Source organism: Macrobrachium nipponense, chromosome 1 (genome assembly GCF_015104395.2).
Source record: "Macrobrachium nipponense isolate FS-2020 chromosome 1, ASM1510439v2, whole genome shotgun sequence".
Classification (NCBI taxonomy): domain Eukaryota; kingdom Metazoa; phylum Arthropoda; class Malacostraca; order Decapoda; family Palaemonidae; genus Macrobrachium; species Macrobrachium nipponense.
Genome location: NC_087200.1, coordinates 21,598,098 through 21,615,182, shown reverse-complemented (window position 1 = coordinate 21,615,182; position 17,085 = coordinate 21,598,098). Strand labels below are relative to the sequence as shown.

Sequence of the window (17,085 nt, the reverse complement as noted above, 5' to 3'; positions counted from 1 at the left end):
ACGATGCCTATCTGGCTGGCACCAAAAGGTATGACTACCCTTAAAACTTGTTTCAGTTACCTAAAAACTTAACTTCTCATGTCCACCTAGTATGTAATAACAGAAAGTTCTTAGAATTATAAGTAGTAACTATTTCTTTTATATATACAGGCAGTGCCCGGGTTACAACGGGGGTTCCGTTCTTGAGACGCGTCGTAAGCCGGAACATCGTCAAAAATCCTAAGAAAACCTTACTTTTAATGTATATATATATATATATATATATAATATATATATATATATATATATATATATATATATATATATATATATCTCATCTCTTCTCTCTTCTCTCTCTCTCTACTCTCTCTCTCTCTCTCTCTCCATCTCTCTCTCTCTATATATATATATATATATATATATATATATATATATATATATATATATATATATATATATATATATATATATATATATATTATATATATATAAATCACACAGGCAGGTAGTCCAGGGTTATCAGCAGTCCAGTTTTATAGCGCTTGTCTAGCACCATAAAATCAGCGATTTATGGCGCTATAACGGTACGAGTTCCAGTTATTGGTGCCATAAGGCACCTTATGGCGACATAATGGTTCTTATGGTGCTGCTTATGGCTCAATAACTAGTTATCTGCGCCATTAATCACCGAGTTTTGGTTATGTTGGTTTTTGTTTATCAGCACACCCCTGGGAACGGAATCCCGCCGATAACCGGGGACTTGTCTATATATATTATATCTATATATATTATATTATATAAGATATATATATATAGATATATATACTATATATATATATATATATATATATATAGGCGGTCCCCGGGTTACGACGGTTCCGGCTTACGACGTTCCGAGGTTACGACGCTTTTTCTTAAATATTCAATGGAAAAATCCGTCCTGGGTTACGACGCTTGTTCCGAGGTTACGACGCTGACGCTTCCGACGCTCCGAGTTAACGACGCTTTTAAAAAACGCATACTATGATAAAAATCCTTTATAGTTTAGCACAGTATATTAATAAAAATAAGTTTCTGGTTAGATTACAACAAAAATTTTGAGATTATGATGATTTTCGACACTTTGTATGTTGTATTTTTCTATGTTTTTTAGTGACGCCTCATATGCGGAACTAGTTTCCGAGCGAATGAATACATACTAGTTTACATATAACAGTCCAAAAGCGCAAATAATGAAAAAATCATTGCTTGTTTCCAGTAATAATAACAAAACGAAGTTTCTGGTTAGATTACAACGCAAATTCCAAGTATCCAAAGAGAGACATTATCCAGTAATTTGATCAGAGGAGAGAGAGGAGAGGAGAGAGAGGAGAAGGAGCGAAGGTATAGTGAGAGTGAGAGAGAGAGAGAGAGAGATAGAGAGAGAGGAGAGAGAGAGAGGAGAGATGAGAGAGAGAGACGAGAGAGAGAGAGAGAGAGGCGTCTTCCGACGCTCCGAGTTAAGGACAGAGAAGTGTTCGTTTCGTTAAACGGCCTCTGACTCATGCCAGTAAATGTTTTGTTGATACTAATAATATAAGCCCATTTAAAGATACGTTTACTTTAATTAGTCTATATGATACGTAAATAGTAATCAACTGTTCTTGTAGCCCTCAATATTTGGCAAATCGAAGTATCCAAAGAGAGACATTATCCAGTACGTAATTTGATCAGAGAGAGAGAGAGAGAGAGAGAGAGAGAGAGAGAGAGAGAGAGAGAGAGAGAGAAGAGAGAGAGAGAGAGAGAGAGAGAGAGAGAGAGAGAGAGACGCTTTGGCAACAATGGTCTCGGGGGTTTTTATAGCTTCCTTCTGCTTGATGATCGTGGATATTGTAGAAGGATTTCGACCATACTCGTTTGCAAATCGACGATACGAACGCCACGTTCATGCTTTGCTATAATTTCATGTTTTGCTTCCATCGAAATAATTTTCTTGGGTTTTTTCTTATCACCTGCTTTGTCTTTAGCTTTGAGACCCATGGTTAATAATAAAATAGACAAAATAACACGAAAAATAGGCGCAAATACAACGAACTAAACAACGACGTGTTAACATGCAGCACCAACAAACAAACAGACTGAACGCCATTTATCGGTCGCCTATACAACTAACACTCATCGCAAAATCGTATCTCAAATATTTCGTTGTATATCAAAGCTTGTATTTTCGCAAATTTTCTGTTATATCTCAAAACATTCGTATATTAGGGCAATCGTATGTCAAGTTTCCAATGTAATTTGATCAGAGAGAGAGAGAGAGAAGAGAGAGTGAGAGAGTGAGAGGGAGAGAGACGAGAGAGACGAGAGAGAGAGAGAGAGAGACGCTTTGGCAACAATGGTCTCGGGGATTGACGTAACGTTTATTTTCTGAACAGATAGGACAGAGAAGTGTTCGTTTCATTAAACGGCCTCTGACTCATGGCAGGAAATGTTTTGTTGATACTAATATATAAGCCTATTTAAAGATACATTTACTTTAATTAGTCTATATGATACGTAAATAGTAATCAGCTGTTCTTGTAGCCCTCAAGATTTTGCAAAATCACTCCAGGTTGTACATAAAACTTCAAGAATGTAGTGTCACCAGAGGATTACAATAGTTTTTACCTTCAAGAACCAGCATTCTTTTATGAAAATAACTCCAGTTTGTACATAAAACTACAGGAAACAACATGTAGTGTAACCAAAGGATTACAAGTAAGGTTTTTATAACTTTTTATTAGTTTAAGACATATTTCCAAGCGTCGTTCCGGCTTACGACGATTTTCGGCTTACGACGCGTCTCAAGAACGGAACCCCCGTCGTAACCCGGGGACTGCCTGTATATATATATATATATATATATAATTTTAACTTCTTTTCCACAAAGCTTTCTAAATTCTGTCCTCAGCTTTCACCCTTCATTCTATTTTGGAAGCTTTCGAGATGAATGACATCACCACCAGGCTGAAATACTAACACAACATGATTTCAACCTGGTGATGAGGTTGTACACCCCAAAAGTTTCAAAAATAAAATGTTCTACCTGGTCTTGGCAATATTATTCATTATCCAACAAAAATTTCCAAGTAACTACTATTACTGAGAATATGCGTACCTTGTCTGCAACATTTGAAACACATTGTGGCTCCTTCTTTGCTTCTTCAGCTACATGGTGACTGTAGAGAGAAGGACGTGGTGCTAGTGGAGGACGATATGTGCCTAAAATACATTTGATATTAGGAAAATATTTATCTAATTAGATATAATCAAGTTTTAAGCATTGTGTTAATCTTCAAATATATAAATATTAAATAAACATTTTAAAATACTTAAAATTTTAAAACTGGTAAGAACAAGGATGTATTAATTTATTTTAAGCATTTAATTTGGTATTTATCTTTTAATACTTGATAATAAGATCAATATAAAAATAAGCTTGTTGAGAAGTTTTGAGGATCTTAAGTAACTTTCTGCTTATCCCATTTTAATGAACAGTCTTAATTGTCTAAATCTTGATTCATGAGTAATTACTACATCCATTAAACCTTACTTTTGGTAGGAGGACTGGAGTCACTCAAAAGTGTTAGGTGGTTCACCGGACGATCATGGTCTGGGAGGCCACTGGAATTCTGAAGTGACGTTGGAAGGTTTGACTGGAGTAAAGTTGCCATATCTAGCTGCAGTGTATCTAAGACACTTGAAGCAATGGGTAACAATGGCTTCCGAACCATTCTATTTGACTTATGCCTAGAGCCTGAAAATAATGAAAAATTTTTAATCAAAATACTTTTATTCTTTAAAAAGACAAGCAATGATTATAGTTCTATGCTTTGTTTAATATTTTGAAGAGAAAAACATTCTGTTTTGTACTTTCCAATAATTAAACTCCTTCAAATTACAATAATAATTCTTTGGGTTTTTTCTTGTTGCTTTTATTTTTCCTTATTCCTCTATTAAACCATCTTTCAGAGATGTAAGTCTATCACTTTCTTTTGGAATCTGCTGTAACATTTTTGTTAATTTCAAATGAACCACATTATTTGTTAGTGAAATAGTTTTAAAAGAATTCTTGGTGTATATTAATATTCTTCTATTCATACTCTTCATATAATGTCATTTTATAGAAATAAAGCAAAGCTTTTACACGCTGGCACTAACACGCTGTTGGACAGTGGAACAGCCTCCCAGAGGAAGTTGTGCAATTAGAACTTGGAAGTTCAGCCTCCCAGAGGAAGTTGTGCAATTAGAATTTGGAAGTTCAAGTAAAAATGCAATGCATAACTACCCTAAAACGATTCTTCTTTCATTTTGATATATTTCTATCGATATTTATTAATTTTTTTTCCTTCTTTAATAAGTGGTACATCTCCCTTCTGTATTTCCTTTTACTTCCTCTTATTTCTTCCTGATAAACACCATATTCTTTGGGAGCTTGAACTTCAAGTCAATGGCTCCTGTGAGCTTGTTCCACATAAATGGGTTTCATCTACTGAATAATAATAATACAGTGGAACCTCGGTTTTCGTATATAATCCGTTCCAGAACCTCCCACGAAATCTGAAACTTACAAAAACTGAAACAGTAATTCCCATAAGGAATAATGTAAATACAATTAATGCATTCCAGACCCCAAAAATATGAAAAAAAAACACTTTATAGGGAATAGACCCAGTTTTACATACAGAAAACAATGAGAAATAAATATAAATGACTAATGAAATGAATAAATGAACATTTAACATCACTCTTACCTTTATGGAAAACACTTGTTAGCGTATGGAAGACGGAGAGGAAGGAAGAAGAGAAGTTATTGTTTGGAAGAGGAATCTCCCTCAAGAAGGACTTCAGGTATCAAGGACCTATCTGGGGTTACTTCTATTCGTTTTTTACGAGTACAATCTGAGGTTACTTTCCCTCTTCATTTTTTACTGGCACTAGGACCAGCTTGAGAGTTGCTGGACCCTGTCGCACAACAAAACTGTCCAGAGACATTTGTTTCTGGTGCTTCTTTAAAATTTGCCTAAAATTAAACATGGCATTGCCATTAAACATGTTGGGGACACAGATTACAACTTCTTTGTTGGGATGATAATTCCACACAAAATGTTTTACATCATTCCACTTTGCACATGTCCTTAATCCTTGAAGTACACACATTATGTATGCCCATTCATTTTCCAAATCTTTCAAACCAGCCTCTGTTGGCCTTAAATTCACTAACAGCAGTACTTGTTGTAGGCACTTGCTCACTGAGATAGGCATGCAACTTCCTCCAACACACTGCTACTAATTCTTTCTTAAATTGTGTTTCTAGCCTTTTTTACACAAGGACTAGCACTCTCGAATAAAAGAGCACAAAAAACAATGAACACAAAAGCAGAATGGGCCACAAAAGATGGAATGCTTTGTTTGGGTGCTTGATACGGGGCTTGGTCACGCACTGGGCCCCAGATAGAGCGTTTCTGAGTGTACGAAAACCAAGGGAAAGCACGATAACCGAGACAAAATTTCGTAGAAAAAAGTCTACGATAACCGAAACATACAAAAAGAGAGGCGTACAAAAACCGAGGTTTTAACATAATAATAATCATAATCATCATCAACAATTACCCATGGGTTGCAAGTCTGTCTATATACAGTATTCTCCCCGTATTCGCGAGGGATGTGTACCAGACACCCCCGTTAATAGTTAAAACCCGCGAATAGTTAGAACCACCACTAAAAATGCTTACAACTGCCTATCTTGAAAGTTCAGATATCAAATGTATACCTTAAAGAACATCCTACTTCAAATATACCTAAAATTACTAACCTATTACTGTATTAATCTTTGAGGTTATATTATTAATATCATTTCAAAGTCATCTTAAACATTTTACCATTAAAAATATATACCTACAGCCAATAACACAGACCTTACCTTACAGTGTGAGGCGCCTCTAATGTCTACCAGAGAGTTGCTAGTACATCTTCCGGTATATTTTGCATCTTCCAATCTTGGATGGTCTGGGATGCAGTTTAGATATTTGTCGAGCTTATTCTTAAACACATCTACGCTCACTCCTGATATATTCCTCAGATGAGCTGGCAACGCATTGAATAGACGCTGCATTATCGATGCTGGTGCGTAGTGGATTAATGTCCTGTGTGCTTTCCTTATTTTTCCTGGTATAGTTTTGGGCACTATTAATCTACCTCTGCTTGCTCTTTCTGATATTTTTAGTTCCATGATATTTTCTGTTATTCCTTCTATCTGTTTCCATGCCTGAATTATCATGTAGCGTTCTCTTCTCCTTTCTAGACTATATAATTTTAAGGATTGTAGTCTTTCCCAGTAGTCTAGGTCCTTAACTTCTTCTATTCTAGCTGTAAAGGACCTTTGTACACTCTCTATTTGTGCAATATCCTTTTGATAGTGTGGGTACCATATCATATTGCAATATTCAAGTGGACTACGAACATATGTTTTATAAAGCATAATCATGTGTTCAGCTTTTCTTGTTTTGAAGTGCCGTAACAACATTCCCATTTTTGCTTTACATTTTGCCAACAGAATTGCTATTTGATCATTGCATAACATGTTCCTATTCATCATCACACCAAGGTCTTTAACTGCTTCCTTATTTGTGATTGTCTCATTATTAGGTCCCCTATATGCATATAGCTTTCCTTCTCTGTCTCCATAATTTATTGATTCAAATTTATCAGAGTTAAATACCATCCTATTTACCTCTGCCCAATCATATACTTTGTTAAGGTCTCTTTGTAGAGCGTTCCTATCTTCATCACAAAGTAATTTCTCTACTTATTCTTGTGTCATCAGCGAAACTACTCACTACCGAATCCTTAACATTACTGTCTATGTCTTCAATCATAATAACAAACAATATTGCAGCTAGCACCGTACCTTGTGGCACACCGGATATTACCTTGGTTTCATCCGATTTCTCATCGTTTGCAATAACTATCTGTTTTCTGTTGTGTAAAAATTCTTTTAACCATCTTCCTACTTTATCTACGATATTGTGTTTTCTAATTTTCTTTGCTAATATATTATGGTCTACTTTGTCAAAGGCTTTTGCAAAGTCTAGATAAACCACATCTGTTTCATTTCCGCTTTTCATATTTTTGAATATGTTCTCACGGTGGACTAACAGTTGGGTTTGTGTACTTTTCCGGGTACGAAAACCGTGATTGTCCTATATTAAACAAATTATTTTTTTATTAAATGTTCATAATATTTTTCTTCATTACCCTTTCATACACTTTCATAATATGTGATGTTAGACTCACAGGCCTATAATTACTTGCCTCTAGTCTTGATCCACTTTTGAAAGTAGGGGTGATATGTGCTAATTTGTGCTCATCATAAATCTTGCCTGTATCTACACTTTGTCTTAATAATATTGCAAGTGGCTTTGCGATAGAATGAACTACTTTCTTTAACAAAATAGCAGGGACTCCATCCGGCCCTGCAGCAGCTCCATTTTTAATTTCATTAATTGCCTGCACAATATCAGCTTCATTAATTTCTATGTCAGCTAAATATTCACTATTTTCTTCCCTTACTTCTATATCATTATCTTCATTATCTATTCTAGGGGTGAATTCTCTCTTATATCGTTCTGCCAGTATGTTGCAAATTTCCTTTTTTTCATTCGTTAATCTCCCTTCAATTCTCAGAGGGCCTATTTCTATTCTTCTTTTATTCATCTTCTTCGCATATGAGTATAATAGTTTGGGGTTTTGCTTGATATTTATAGGGTTTTTTCTTCCAAGTCCCGTTTTTCATTTTCTTTTGATTGTATAATCTTTTGTTCTGCATTTTCTATCTTACTTTTTAGTTCTATAACTTTCCATGCATTTTTTTCTTTTGCAAGACCTTTTTTCCACTTTCTGATTTTCTGGAACAAGATCCTTCTGTCTCTTGGTATGCATGAATGATGTTTACTTTTCTTCTTCGGTATATATTTTTCCACTATTTTCTCCAATATTTTATATAATATCTCCGTATTTACCCTTATGTCATCACTTACGAAAATGTTATCCCAATCTTTGTTTAATTCTTCATTAATTTCTGACCATTTTATATTTTTACTGTAGAAGTTGTATTTTCCATATCCTTCCCACTTTTTCATTTCTTGCTTATCTCTATTTTCACTTGCTTTGGAATGAACTGTTAATTCTATGACATTATGGTCTGAAATACTCGCATTATAAACTATTATTTCTTTAACATAATTCATCTCGTTCACAAATACTAGGTCTAAAGTATTTTCCTTTCTTGTTGGCAGGTGATTTATTTGTTGAATGTTGTATTCTAGTAGCAGAGAGAGAGAGAGAGAGAGAGAGAGAGAGAGAGAGAGAGAGAGAGAGAGAGAGAGAGAGAGAGAGAGAGAGAGCATTGAATGGCAACATCATAAATCCGACCATCAAGAGTGAAATTATGAATTATTCCTGAGACAGAGAGACTAATAATGGAGAGAGAGAGAGAGAGAGAGAGAGAGAGAGAGAGAGAGAGAGAGAGAGAGAGAGAGAGAGAGAGAGAATAACTCCTAGACTCCGACTCCTTCCCCTCTGCCAATACGTATATCAAACTGTCATTCACTCCCCCGCCCTCCTTCCTCAAGTGGATAAAAAGACTGGGAATCACTATTTTTTATTAATCTTATCAATATTTGAAAATTAGTTATAAGGTAAATCATTTATTAATATTACAAAACAAACATACCTAAGTGAGAGAGAGCGAGAGAGAGAGAGAGAGATGTTATTGTTTAATCTCATTAACCCTCTTACGCCGGAGCGGTAAATAAAAAATTGTGTCCCGTGTGCCGGAGGGGTTTCGGAGTGAGCGTGGAAGCGGAAAAAATATTTTTTCAAAAAATCACAGCGCACTTAGTTTTCAAGATTAAGAGTTCATTTTTGGCTCCTTTTTTTGTCATTGCCTGACGTTTAGTATTCAACCATCAGAAATGAAAAAATTATCATTATCATATATAAATAATGTGATATATGATAGCGCAAAAACGAAATTTCATATATAATTGTATTCAAATCGCGCTGTGCGCAAAACGGTTAAAGGTAACAAGTTACTTTTTTTTTCGTTGTAATGTACACTAAATTTCGATCATTTTGTTATATAACACATTGTAAAACGATAAAAGCAACACAGAGAAAATATTATCACAAAATAATGCATGAATTCGTAACGCGCGGACGTAAAGAAATATTTTTTTCAAAAATTCACCATAAATATAAATATTGTCCTAGAGACTTCCAATTTCTTTCAAAATGAAGACAAATGATTGAATATTACTATACTGTAAGAGTATTAGCTTACAATTGCAGTTTTTTACCATATCTGACGAGTTAAAGTTGACAGAATGTCGAATTTTTATATATATATATATTTTTCATATGCAATTATTTCGGAAATAAGAAAAGCTACAACCTTCAAATATTTTTCGTTTTATTCTACATGAAATTGCGCACATTTTCATATATAAAACTCTATGAAATGCCTAATATGAAACGGAGCAAATACTCCGAGAATGGGACGTACGTATTTTGGAGATTTGTGGCGGAGAATCCGCGCGCGGAGGGAAGGAAAGATTTTTTTTTAAATTCACCATAAATCTAAATATTTTGCTAGAGACTTCGACTTTGTTTCAAGATGAAGATAAATGACTGAATATTACTAGACTGTAAGAGTTTTAGCTTACAATTGCGTTTTTCGACCATTTAGGTAGTCAAAATCGCCCGAACGTGGTTTTTATCTATTTATCGTGATTTATATGCAAATATTTCAAAAATAAGAAAAGCTACAACCTTCAATTATTTTTTGTTGTATTCTACATAAAATTGCGCACATTTTCATATATAAAACTTTATGTAACGGCTAATTTAAAATGGTGCAAACATTACCACAATCGCCACATATGATTTTTTCGGAAGAGTTACCGCGCGGACGTAAAGAAAATGTTATTTTTTTCATAAATTCACCATAAATCGAAATATTGTGCTAGACTTCCAATTTGTTGCAAAATGAAGGTAAATGCTTGAATATTACTAGAATATAAGCGTTTTAGCTTACAATTGCGTTTTTCGACCATTTCGGTAGAGTCAAAGTTGACCGAAGGTTGAAATTTTGGCAATTATCGTTATTTATATGAAAATATCTCAAAACTGATAAAAGCTGCAACCATGGGTTGTTTTTAGTTGTATTGTGCATGAAATTGCGCACATTTCTATATATAAAACTTTATATAACGGCTAATTTTAAAATGGTGCAACATTACCCAATCGCATGTATGATTTTTTTCGGAAGAGTTACCGCTCGGACGTAAAGAAAAAGTTTTTTCATAAATTCACCATAAATCAAAATATTGTGCTAGAGACTTCCAATTAGTTGCAAAATTAAGGTAAATGCTTGAATATTACTAGAATATAAGAGTTTTAGCTTACAATTGCGTTTTTCGACCATTTCGGTAGAGTCAAATTTGACTAAAGGTTGAAATTTTGGCAATTATCGTTATTTATATGAAAATATCTCAAAACTGATAAAAGCTACAATCATGAGTATTTTATTGTTGTATTCTGCATAAAAATGTGCACATTTCCATATATAATACTTCATGTAACGGCTAATTTACAATGGTACAAAAATTATGTCAAAGTGACGAAATAATTTCCGAGATGTGTCACAGATACTTTTTAGTGCGGCAAGAAAGAAATTCGCGCTTGCGCGCCTGTGTAACGAGTGTAAACAAAACAACACCTTGATCCGTGAACTCCCAGCATCCCCCAAGGCGGGTGATTCAAAAGTTTTAGGCTGGTAGGCCTATAAGTATTTTTCCGCAAATTTTAAAAAAAACTTTTGTATGTCGACGTAAAATACGTCCAGTCGGCACACGGGAGACAAAAAATGTCGACGTAAAATATGTCCAGTCGGCGTAAGAGGGTTAAACTTAATATTTGAAAATTAGTACTGTATGCTATTATTTCACCATAAAATGTAGTAATGCCCTTAAAGATATACCGTATACATAAACTAACATGACAAACAGAGGGCGAGAGTTACCACTATGACATGCGTATCTCATGTGGCAAAAGAGAGAGAGAGAGAGAGAGAGAGAGTTATCCTTATTTAAGAGTGAAATGGATAGATTATTGTATTTCTTTTAAATACTATCACATATGAATTTTGAAATGAGTTATATTATTATTATTATTATTATTATTATTATTATTATTATTATTATGTGAAAATATTAATAAACATATACACATGTACCATAGAAATTCTCTCATCTCAGTAAAAGAGAGAAAGAGAGAGAGATAGTTATCCATATTTGAAAGAGTGAAATGGAAACGTTATTGTAGTATTTCTTTAAAATACTATCTCATATGATTTTTGTAATTACAGTTATAGTATTATTATTATTTGAAAATATTAATAAACATATTATACATACATGTACCATAAAAATCTCTCATCTCAGTAGAGAGAGAGAGAGAGACGTATTAAACGTCGACTAAAATTGTCTGTCGTATGCCGATTGGACGTATGGTACGTCGACCTAAAAAAGTTTTTTTTTAAATTCACGGAAAAATAGTTATAGGCCTACTAGGCAAAAACCTTTGAATCACGCGCCTTGGGGGATACTGGGAGCTCGCGGATCAAGGCGTTGTTTTGTTTACAATCGTTACCCAGGCGCGCAAGCGCAAATTTCTTTCTTCTCGCACTAAAAAGCATCAGCGACACATCTCAAAAATTATTTTGTCACTTTGACATCATTTTTATTTTATATTAGCAGTTACATGGAGTATTATATATGAAAATGTGCGCAATTTCATTTAGAATACAACAAAATACAACTCATGGTTGTAGCTTTTATCAGTTTTGAAATATTTTCATATAAATAACAATATTTTCATATAAATAACAATAAGTGCCAAAATTTCAACCTTCGGTCAACTTTGACTCTACCGAAATGGTCGAAAAACGCAATTGTAAGCTAAAACTCTTATATTCTAGTAATATTCAATCATTTACCTTCATTTTGCAATAAATTGTTAGTCTCTTGCAAAATATTTTAATTTATGGTGAATTTATGAAAAAAAACTTTTTCCTTACGTCCGCTAGGTAACTCTTCGGAAAAAATCATAAATTTTTTCGTCCGATTGTCGTAATGTTTGCACCATTTTAAATTAGCCGTTACAAAAAGTTTTACATATGGAAATGTGCGCAATTTCATGTAAAATACAACAAATAACAACCCATGGTTGTAGCTTTTATCAGTTTTGAAATATTTTCAAATAAATAACGATAGTGTCAAAATATCAACCTTTGGTCAACTTTGACTCTACCGAAATGGTCAAAAACACAATTGTAAGCTAAAACTCTTACATTCTAGTAATATTCAACCATTTTCCTTTATTTTGCAACAAATTGGAAGTCTCAAGCACAATATTTTGATTTATGGTGAATTTAGGGGAAAAAAAAAAAAACATTTCCTTACGTCCGCGTGGTTACTCTTCCGAAAATGTCGTAATGTTTGCACCATTTTAAATTAGCCGTTACATAAAGTTTTATATATGAAAATGTGCGCAATTTTATGTATAATACAACAATAAACAACCCATATTTGTAGCTTTTATCAGTTTTGAAATATTTTCATATAAATAACAATAAACGCCAAAATTTCAACCTTTGGTCAACTTTGACTTAACCAAAATGGTCAAAAAACGCAATTGTAAGCTAAAACTATTACATTCTAGTAATATTCAATCATTTACCTTTATTTTGCAACAAATTGGAAGTCTCTAGCACAATATTTCAATTTATGGTGAATTTATGAAATAAACTTTTTCCTTATGTCCGCGCGGTAACTCCTGAAAAAATCATAAAATTTTTAGTCCAATTGTCGTAATGTTTGCACCATTTTAAATTAGCCGTTACATAAAGTTTTATATATGAAAATGTGCGCAATTTTATGTAGAATACAACAACAAACAACCCATGGTTGTAGCTTTCATCAGTTTTGAAATATTTTCATATAAATAACGATAAATAGAAAAAATTCGTCCTTCGGTCAACTTTAACTCAACCGAAATGGTCGAAAACTGTAATTGTAAGCTACAACACTTACAGTCTAGTAATATAAAATCAATTACCTTCATTTTGCAACAAACGGGAAGTCTCTAGCACAATATTTTGATTTATGGTGAATCGATCTGCAGGCCTGGCGAGTGGCTCAACTGAGCACGTCGACCCCGGTCCCGTGCGTCAGACGAGCTGCTGCTGGTTACCGTATCCGCCCGGTCCCTGTGGGAGCGGCGGTCATGTGACCTGCAGAGCTCACTTTCGCGGTGAGACCGGTGAGCGTCCTCGCGGCACGTCAAACCGCTGGTACCAGCCGAGGCTGGTACCATCGGTCGAGGGGACCTGGGGGACCTCTTCCCAGCCTCAACCCGTGGTCGGTCAGAGACCGTCACGTCCACCCGAGGTACCGGCTGGTCACTACGAGAGCGGCCGCTGGCCTGGCGAGAGTCACCTGAGCGGCTCTCGACAGTCTTCTGCTCCGTGCCTCGGTCATGACGCTGAGCGAACTCAGGCGTCTTAACTTTGGCTGCACGGTCACCCGAAGGAGACCGTACACTCGGAACTTCTCGCGGACGAGAAACCGAGCCGGTACCTGGCTTAGCAGCAGAGCTGCCAAGACCAGGTCGAGGGTGTACCAGCGGTAGCCAGCACATCCTTAGTCCCTGTCTTCTTCTTCTTCTCAGAAGAGGAGACGGGCCCCGTTCCCGAACAGGAAACAGGAGGGACCAGCAGAAGAACCCCCCTGTCACACCGGAGTGAGACGAGCCCTTCGAAGTTCCCGAAGGAGTCTTCTTAGGGGGAAAACCCCGGTTACCAGCTGGTCGCTGCGAGAGCGGCCGCTGGCCTGGCGAGAGTCACCTGAGCGGTTCTCGCCAGCCTTCTGCTCTGTGCCGCGGTCTTGGCGCCGAGCGAACTCTGGCGCCGAAACTTTGGCTGCACGGTCTCCCGAGGGAGAGCGTACACTTGGGGATCTCCCGCGAACGAGAGACCGAGCCGGAACCTGGCGTAGCGGCATCGCCGCTAGCACCAGGCGAGGAAGTACCAGTGCTAACTGATACTCCTCTGGTCCCCGTCTATCTCTTCCTTACGGAAGGGGAGACGGGCCCCGCTCCCGAAGGAGCAGGAGGACCAGCAGAAGGACCCCCCGTCCCACCGAGGTGGGACGGGCCCTTAGAAGTTCCCGAAGGAGACTTCTTAGGGGGGGGAGGAGGCAGCCTTCTTCTTCTTCGGCTTATGGGCCTTAGAAGTCGAAGGGGAAGAGGCAGCAGCAGACGAAGACGAAGATGACACCTTCCTCTTCTTCGTCAGCTCACGCAGGACAGTCGTCAGGTCCTCTATCTAGGCCGGAGTCGGGCCTATTGCCGAAGCAACACGGCCCGACTGCACCTGTCTGGAAGGACCTGGGACTGGGGAAGACACACCATGGGCAGGACCAGCATGGACAGGCGCAGGAACCAGGAGCGACAGGAACAGCAACCAGCTCATGAGCGGCAGGAACAGCGGCAGCGGTAAACACAGAAGGGACAGCCAAGCCAGTAGCGGGAACCACATCAGCGGCAGGTACGGCAGGCCCAGCCATCGCCTCGTAGAATCATCGGCAGCCAGCGGGAACCTGGGTACTGGCGGCCGGTCCAGGGGCGAGCTGCTGGAACAGCGGAAGTCTGGGGCAGGCAACAAGAAGACAACACAGGCGGCGGCGGCATACCCCTCCTCGGTACGGCGGCGACCGGCCCTAGTAGCGGCAGACGGCGTCACCGACACAGCATGGGGAGTGTAGACCAGCGGGGGGGAAGCAGCATAAGCGGCCGTGAAGGTTGTAGTGGAGACCGCTCCAAGGTCACCGTCCCAGACCTCGCTAGACGCTGCAGCAGATCGTGGATGCTAGGCACGCCCTGCAGCCGCAGTGGCCCATACCTGTCCAAGGTCGTCTCCCACGGATGTAGCACCTGCGGTAGCACAGACAGATTAGTAAGAGGGGTTCCCTCACGCACGGGGGGAAGACATGCCCCACCCCGAACGCAAGGAACACCCCAAATACAAAATACAACGAAGAAGCTGAGCGGGGGGCAGGAAAGAAGACGAAGAATCGGATACCAAGGGAGTCGCGGGAGAGCTTTCCGACGACTTCCTGGCAGACCTTCGCTTCCCCTACCCCCGCACAGCAGTGAAAAGTAATATGAAAATGAAACAGAATACTGCACTTGCGATTCACTTCATAGAACTTAAAGGGGAAAGATCAATTCCCGGGTAAGAGCGGAAACTTGATCCATAATAATATGATGCTATCATAAAATATATATGAAAATGAAACAGAATACTGCACTTGCGATTTTCACTTTCACATAAATAAATCGTAAGGATTAATTCCCGGGTAAGAGCGGAAATTGATCCAAAATTAAATTTGATGCAACTAATAAATGAAAATGAAAAGAATACTGCATTGCGAATCCACTTTCATTGCATTCTATTCATACAAATAAGAGGCTCGTGCCGAGCGCAATCACGCTCTCGGCAACGAACGCACAGGGCAAAAATATAATGAAAAAGAGTACTTACATCTTTCAATTACACACTTTCGCCCAAAATACATGACTCGGCGCGAGTGCACCCGCCCTCGGCACCGAGACATAATTCAAGTCAATTTCATGAAAAGAGCGGAAATCGCCGCATCTACGGCGATAGCTCCATGTTGATTCATAATTAAGTAATGAAAATGAAAACAGTGTACTTACAGTTTCATTTTCAAGTCAAACAAACCATTAGTAGAAAACACAATATAAACAAAGCATACGACGATGAAGCGGGCAGAGAGCGATGACGAACACGTCCTTCACACCCGCGGCCGAAAGCAAAAGTGATTCTTCACCGCGCGCACGATCGGACAAGCAGTTAACTACCGTTCTCCCCTTGTTCGAAGCTTACGACCGTCCCAGCTGCCGCTAGTTACCTTCCTATTGTTAAAGGACCGAGGGTTTGTATTACGTATCGGAACAAATTAAGTTTAATGAGATTAAACAATAACATCTCTCTCTCTCTCTCTCTCTCTCTCTCTCTCTCTCTCTCTCTCTCTCTCTCTCTCTCTCTCACTTATGTTTATTTGTTTAGAGTATAAATAAATTATTTACCACATAACTAATTTTCAAATATTAATAAGATTAATAAAAAATAGCGATTCCCAGTCTTGTTATCCACTTGGAGGTAGGAAGGCGGGGGAGTAAATGACAGTTTGATATACGAATTGAATTGGCGGAGGGGAAGGAGTCAGTCTGAGAGTTATTCTCGCTCTCTCTCTCTCTCTCTCTCTCTATTATTATTCTCTCTGTCTCAGAAATAATTCATAATTTCACTCTTGATGGTCAGATATATGATGTTGCTATTCAATGGTCTCTCTCTCTCTCTGTTATTGGCTGTAGGTATATATTCTTAATGGTAAAATGTTTAAGATGAATTTGAAATTATGTTAACAATATAACCTCAAAGATTAATACAGTAATAAGTTAGTAATTTTAGGTATATTTGAAGTAGGATGTTATTTAAGGTATATACATTTGGTATCTGAATTTTCAAGACAGGCAGTTATAAGCATTTTTATTGGTGGTTTTAACTATTCACAGGGGTGTTTGGTACACATCTGCAAATACAAGGGAACACTGTACAGGCAGTCCCCGGGTTATGATGGGTTCCACTTACGACGTTCCTAGGTTAAGGCGCTTTTCAATTATATTCATCAGAAATTATTTCAAGGGTTACCACGCATGTTCCAGGGTTACGATGCCTACAACGCTAATCTGGCACAAGAAATATGACACCAAAGATACAAAATAATCAATATTTGAAGGTTTTTTTTGATAAAAAATGCAATAAGAATGCAGTTTACATAGTTTTCAATGCACCCAAAGCATTATGAGTAAGGTTTTCTTGGAATTTACGATGATGTTCCGGCTTACGACGCGTCTCAAGAACGGAACCCCCGCCGTAGC

The 17,085-nt window shown here is 37.6% G+C and overlaps 1 protein-coding gene across 5 annotated transcripts in view; it reads right to left on the bottom strand.

Annotated features, from left to right (window-relative positions):
* Window positions 1-17,085, bottom strand: part of LOC135219164 (E3 ubiquitin-protein ligase TRIM37-like) — a gene marked incomplete at its 5' end in the record, with an annotated part of 44,981 nt that overhangs the window by 22,401 nt on the left and 5,495 nt on the right. For all 5 annotated transcript variants that reach the window (XR_010315384.1, XM_064255691.1, XM_064255694.1 and 2 more), the window contains 2 exon segments: window positions 3,116-3,219; window positions 3,551-3,754. Coding sequence is in view for 4 of the 5 variants with exons in the window: in XM_064255691.1 (XP_064111761.1) it covers window positions 3,116-3,219; window positions 3,551-3,754 (308 nt within the window).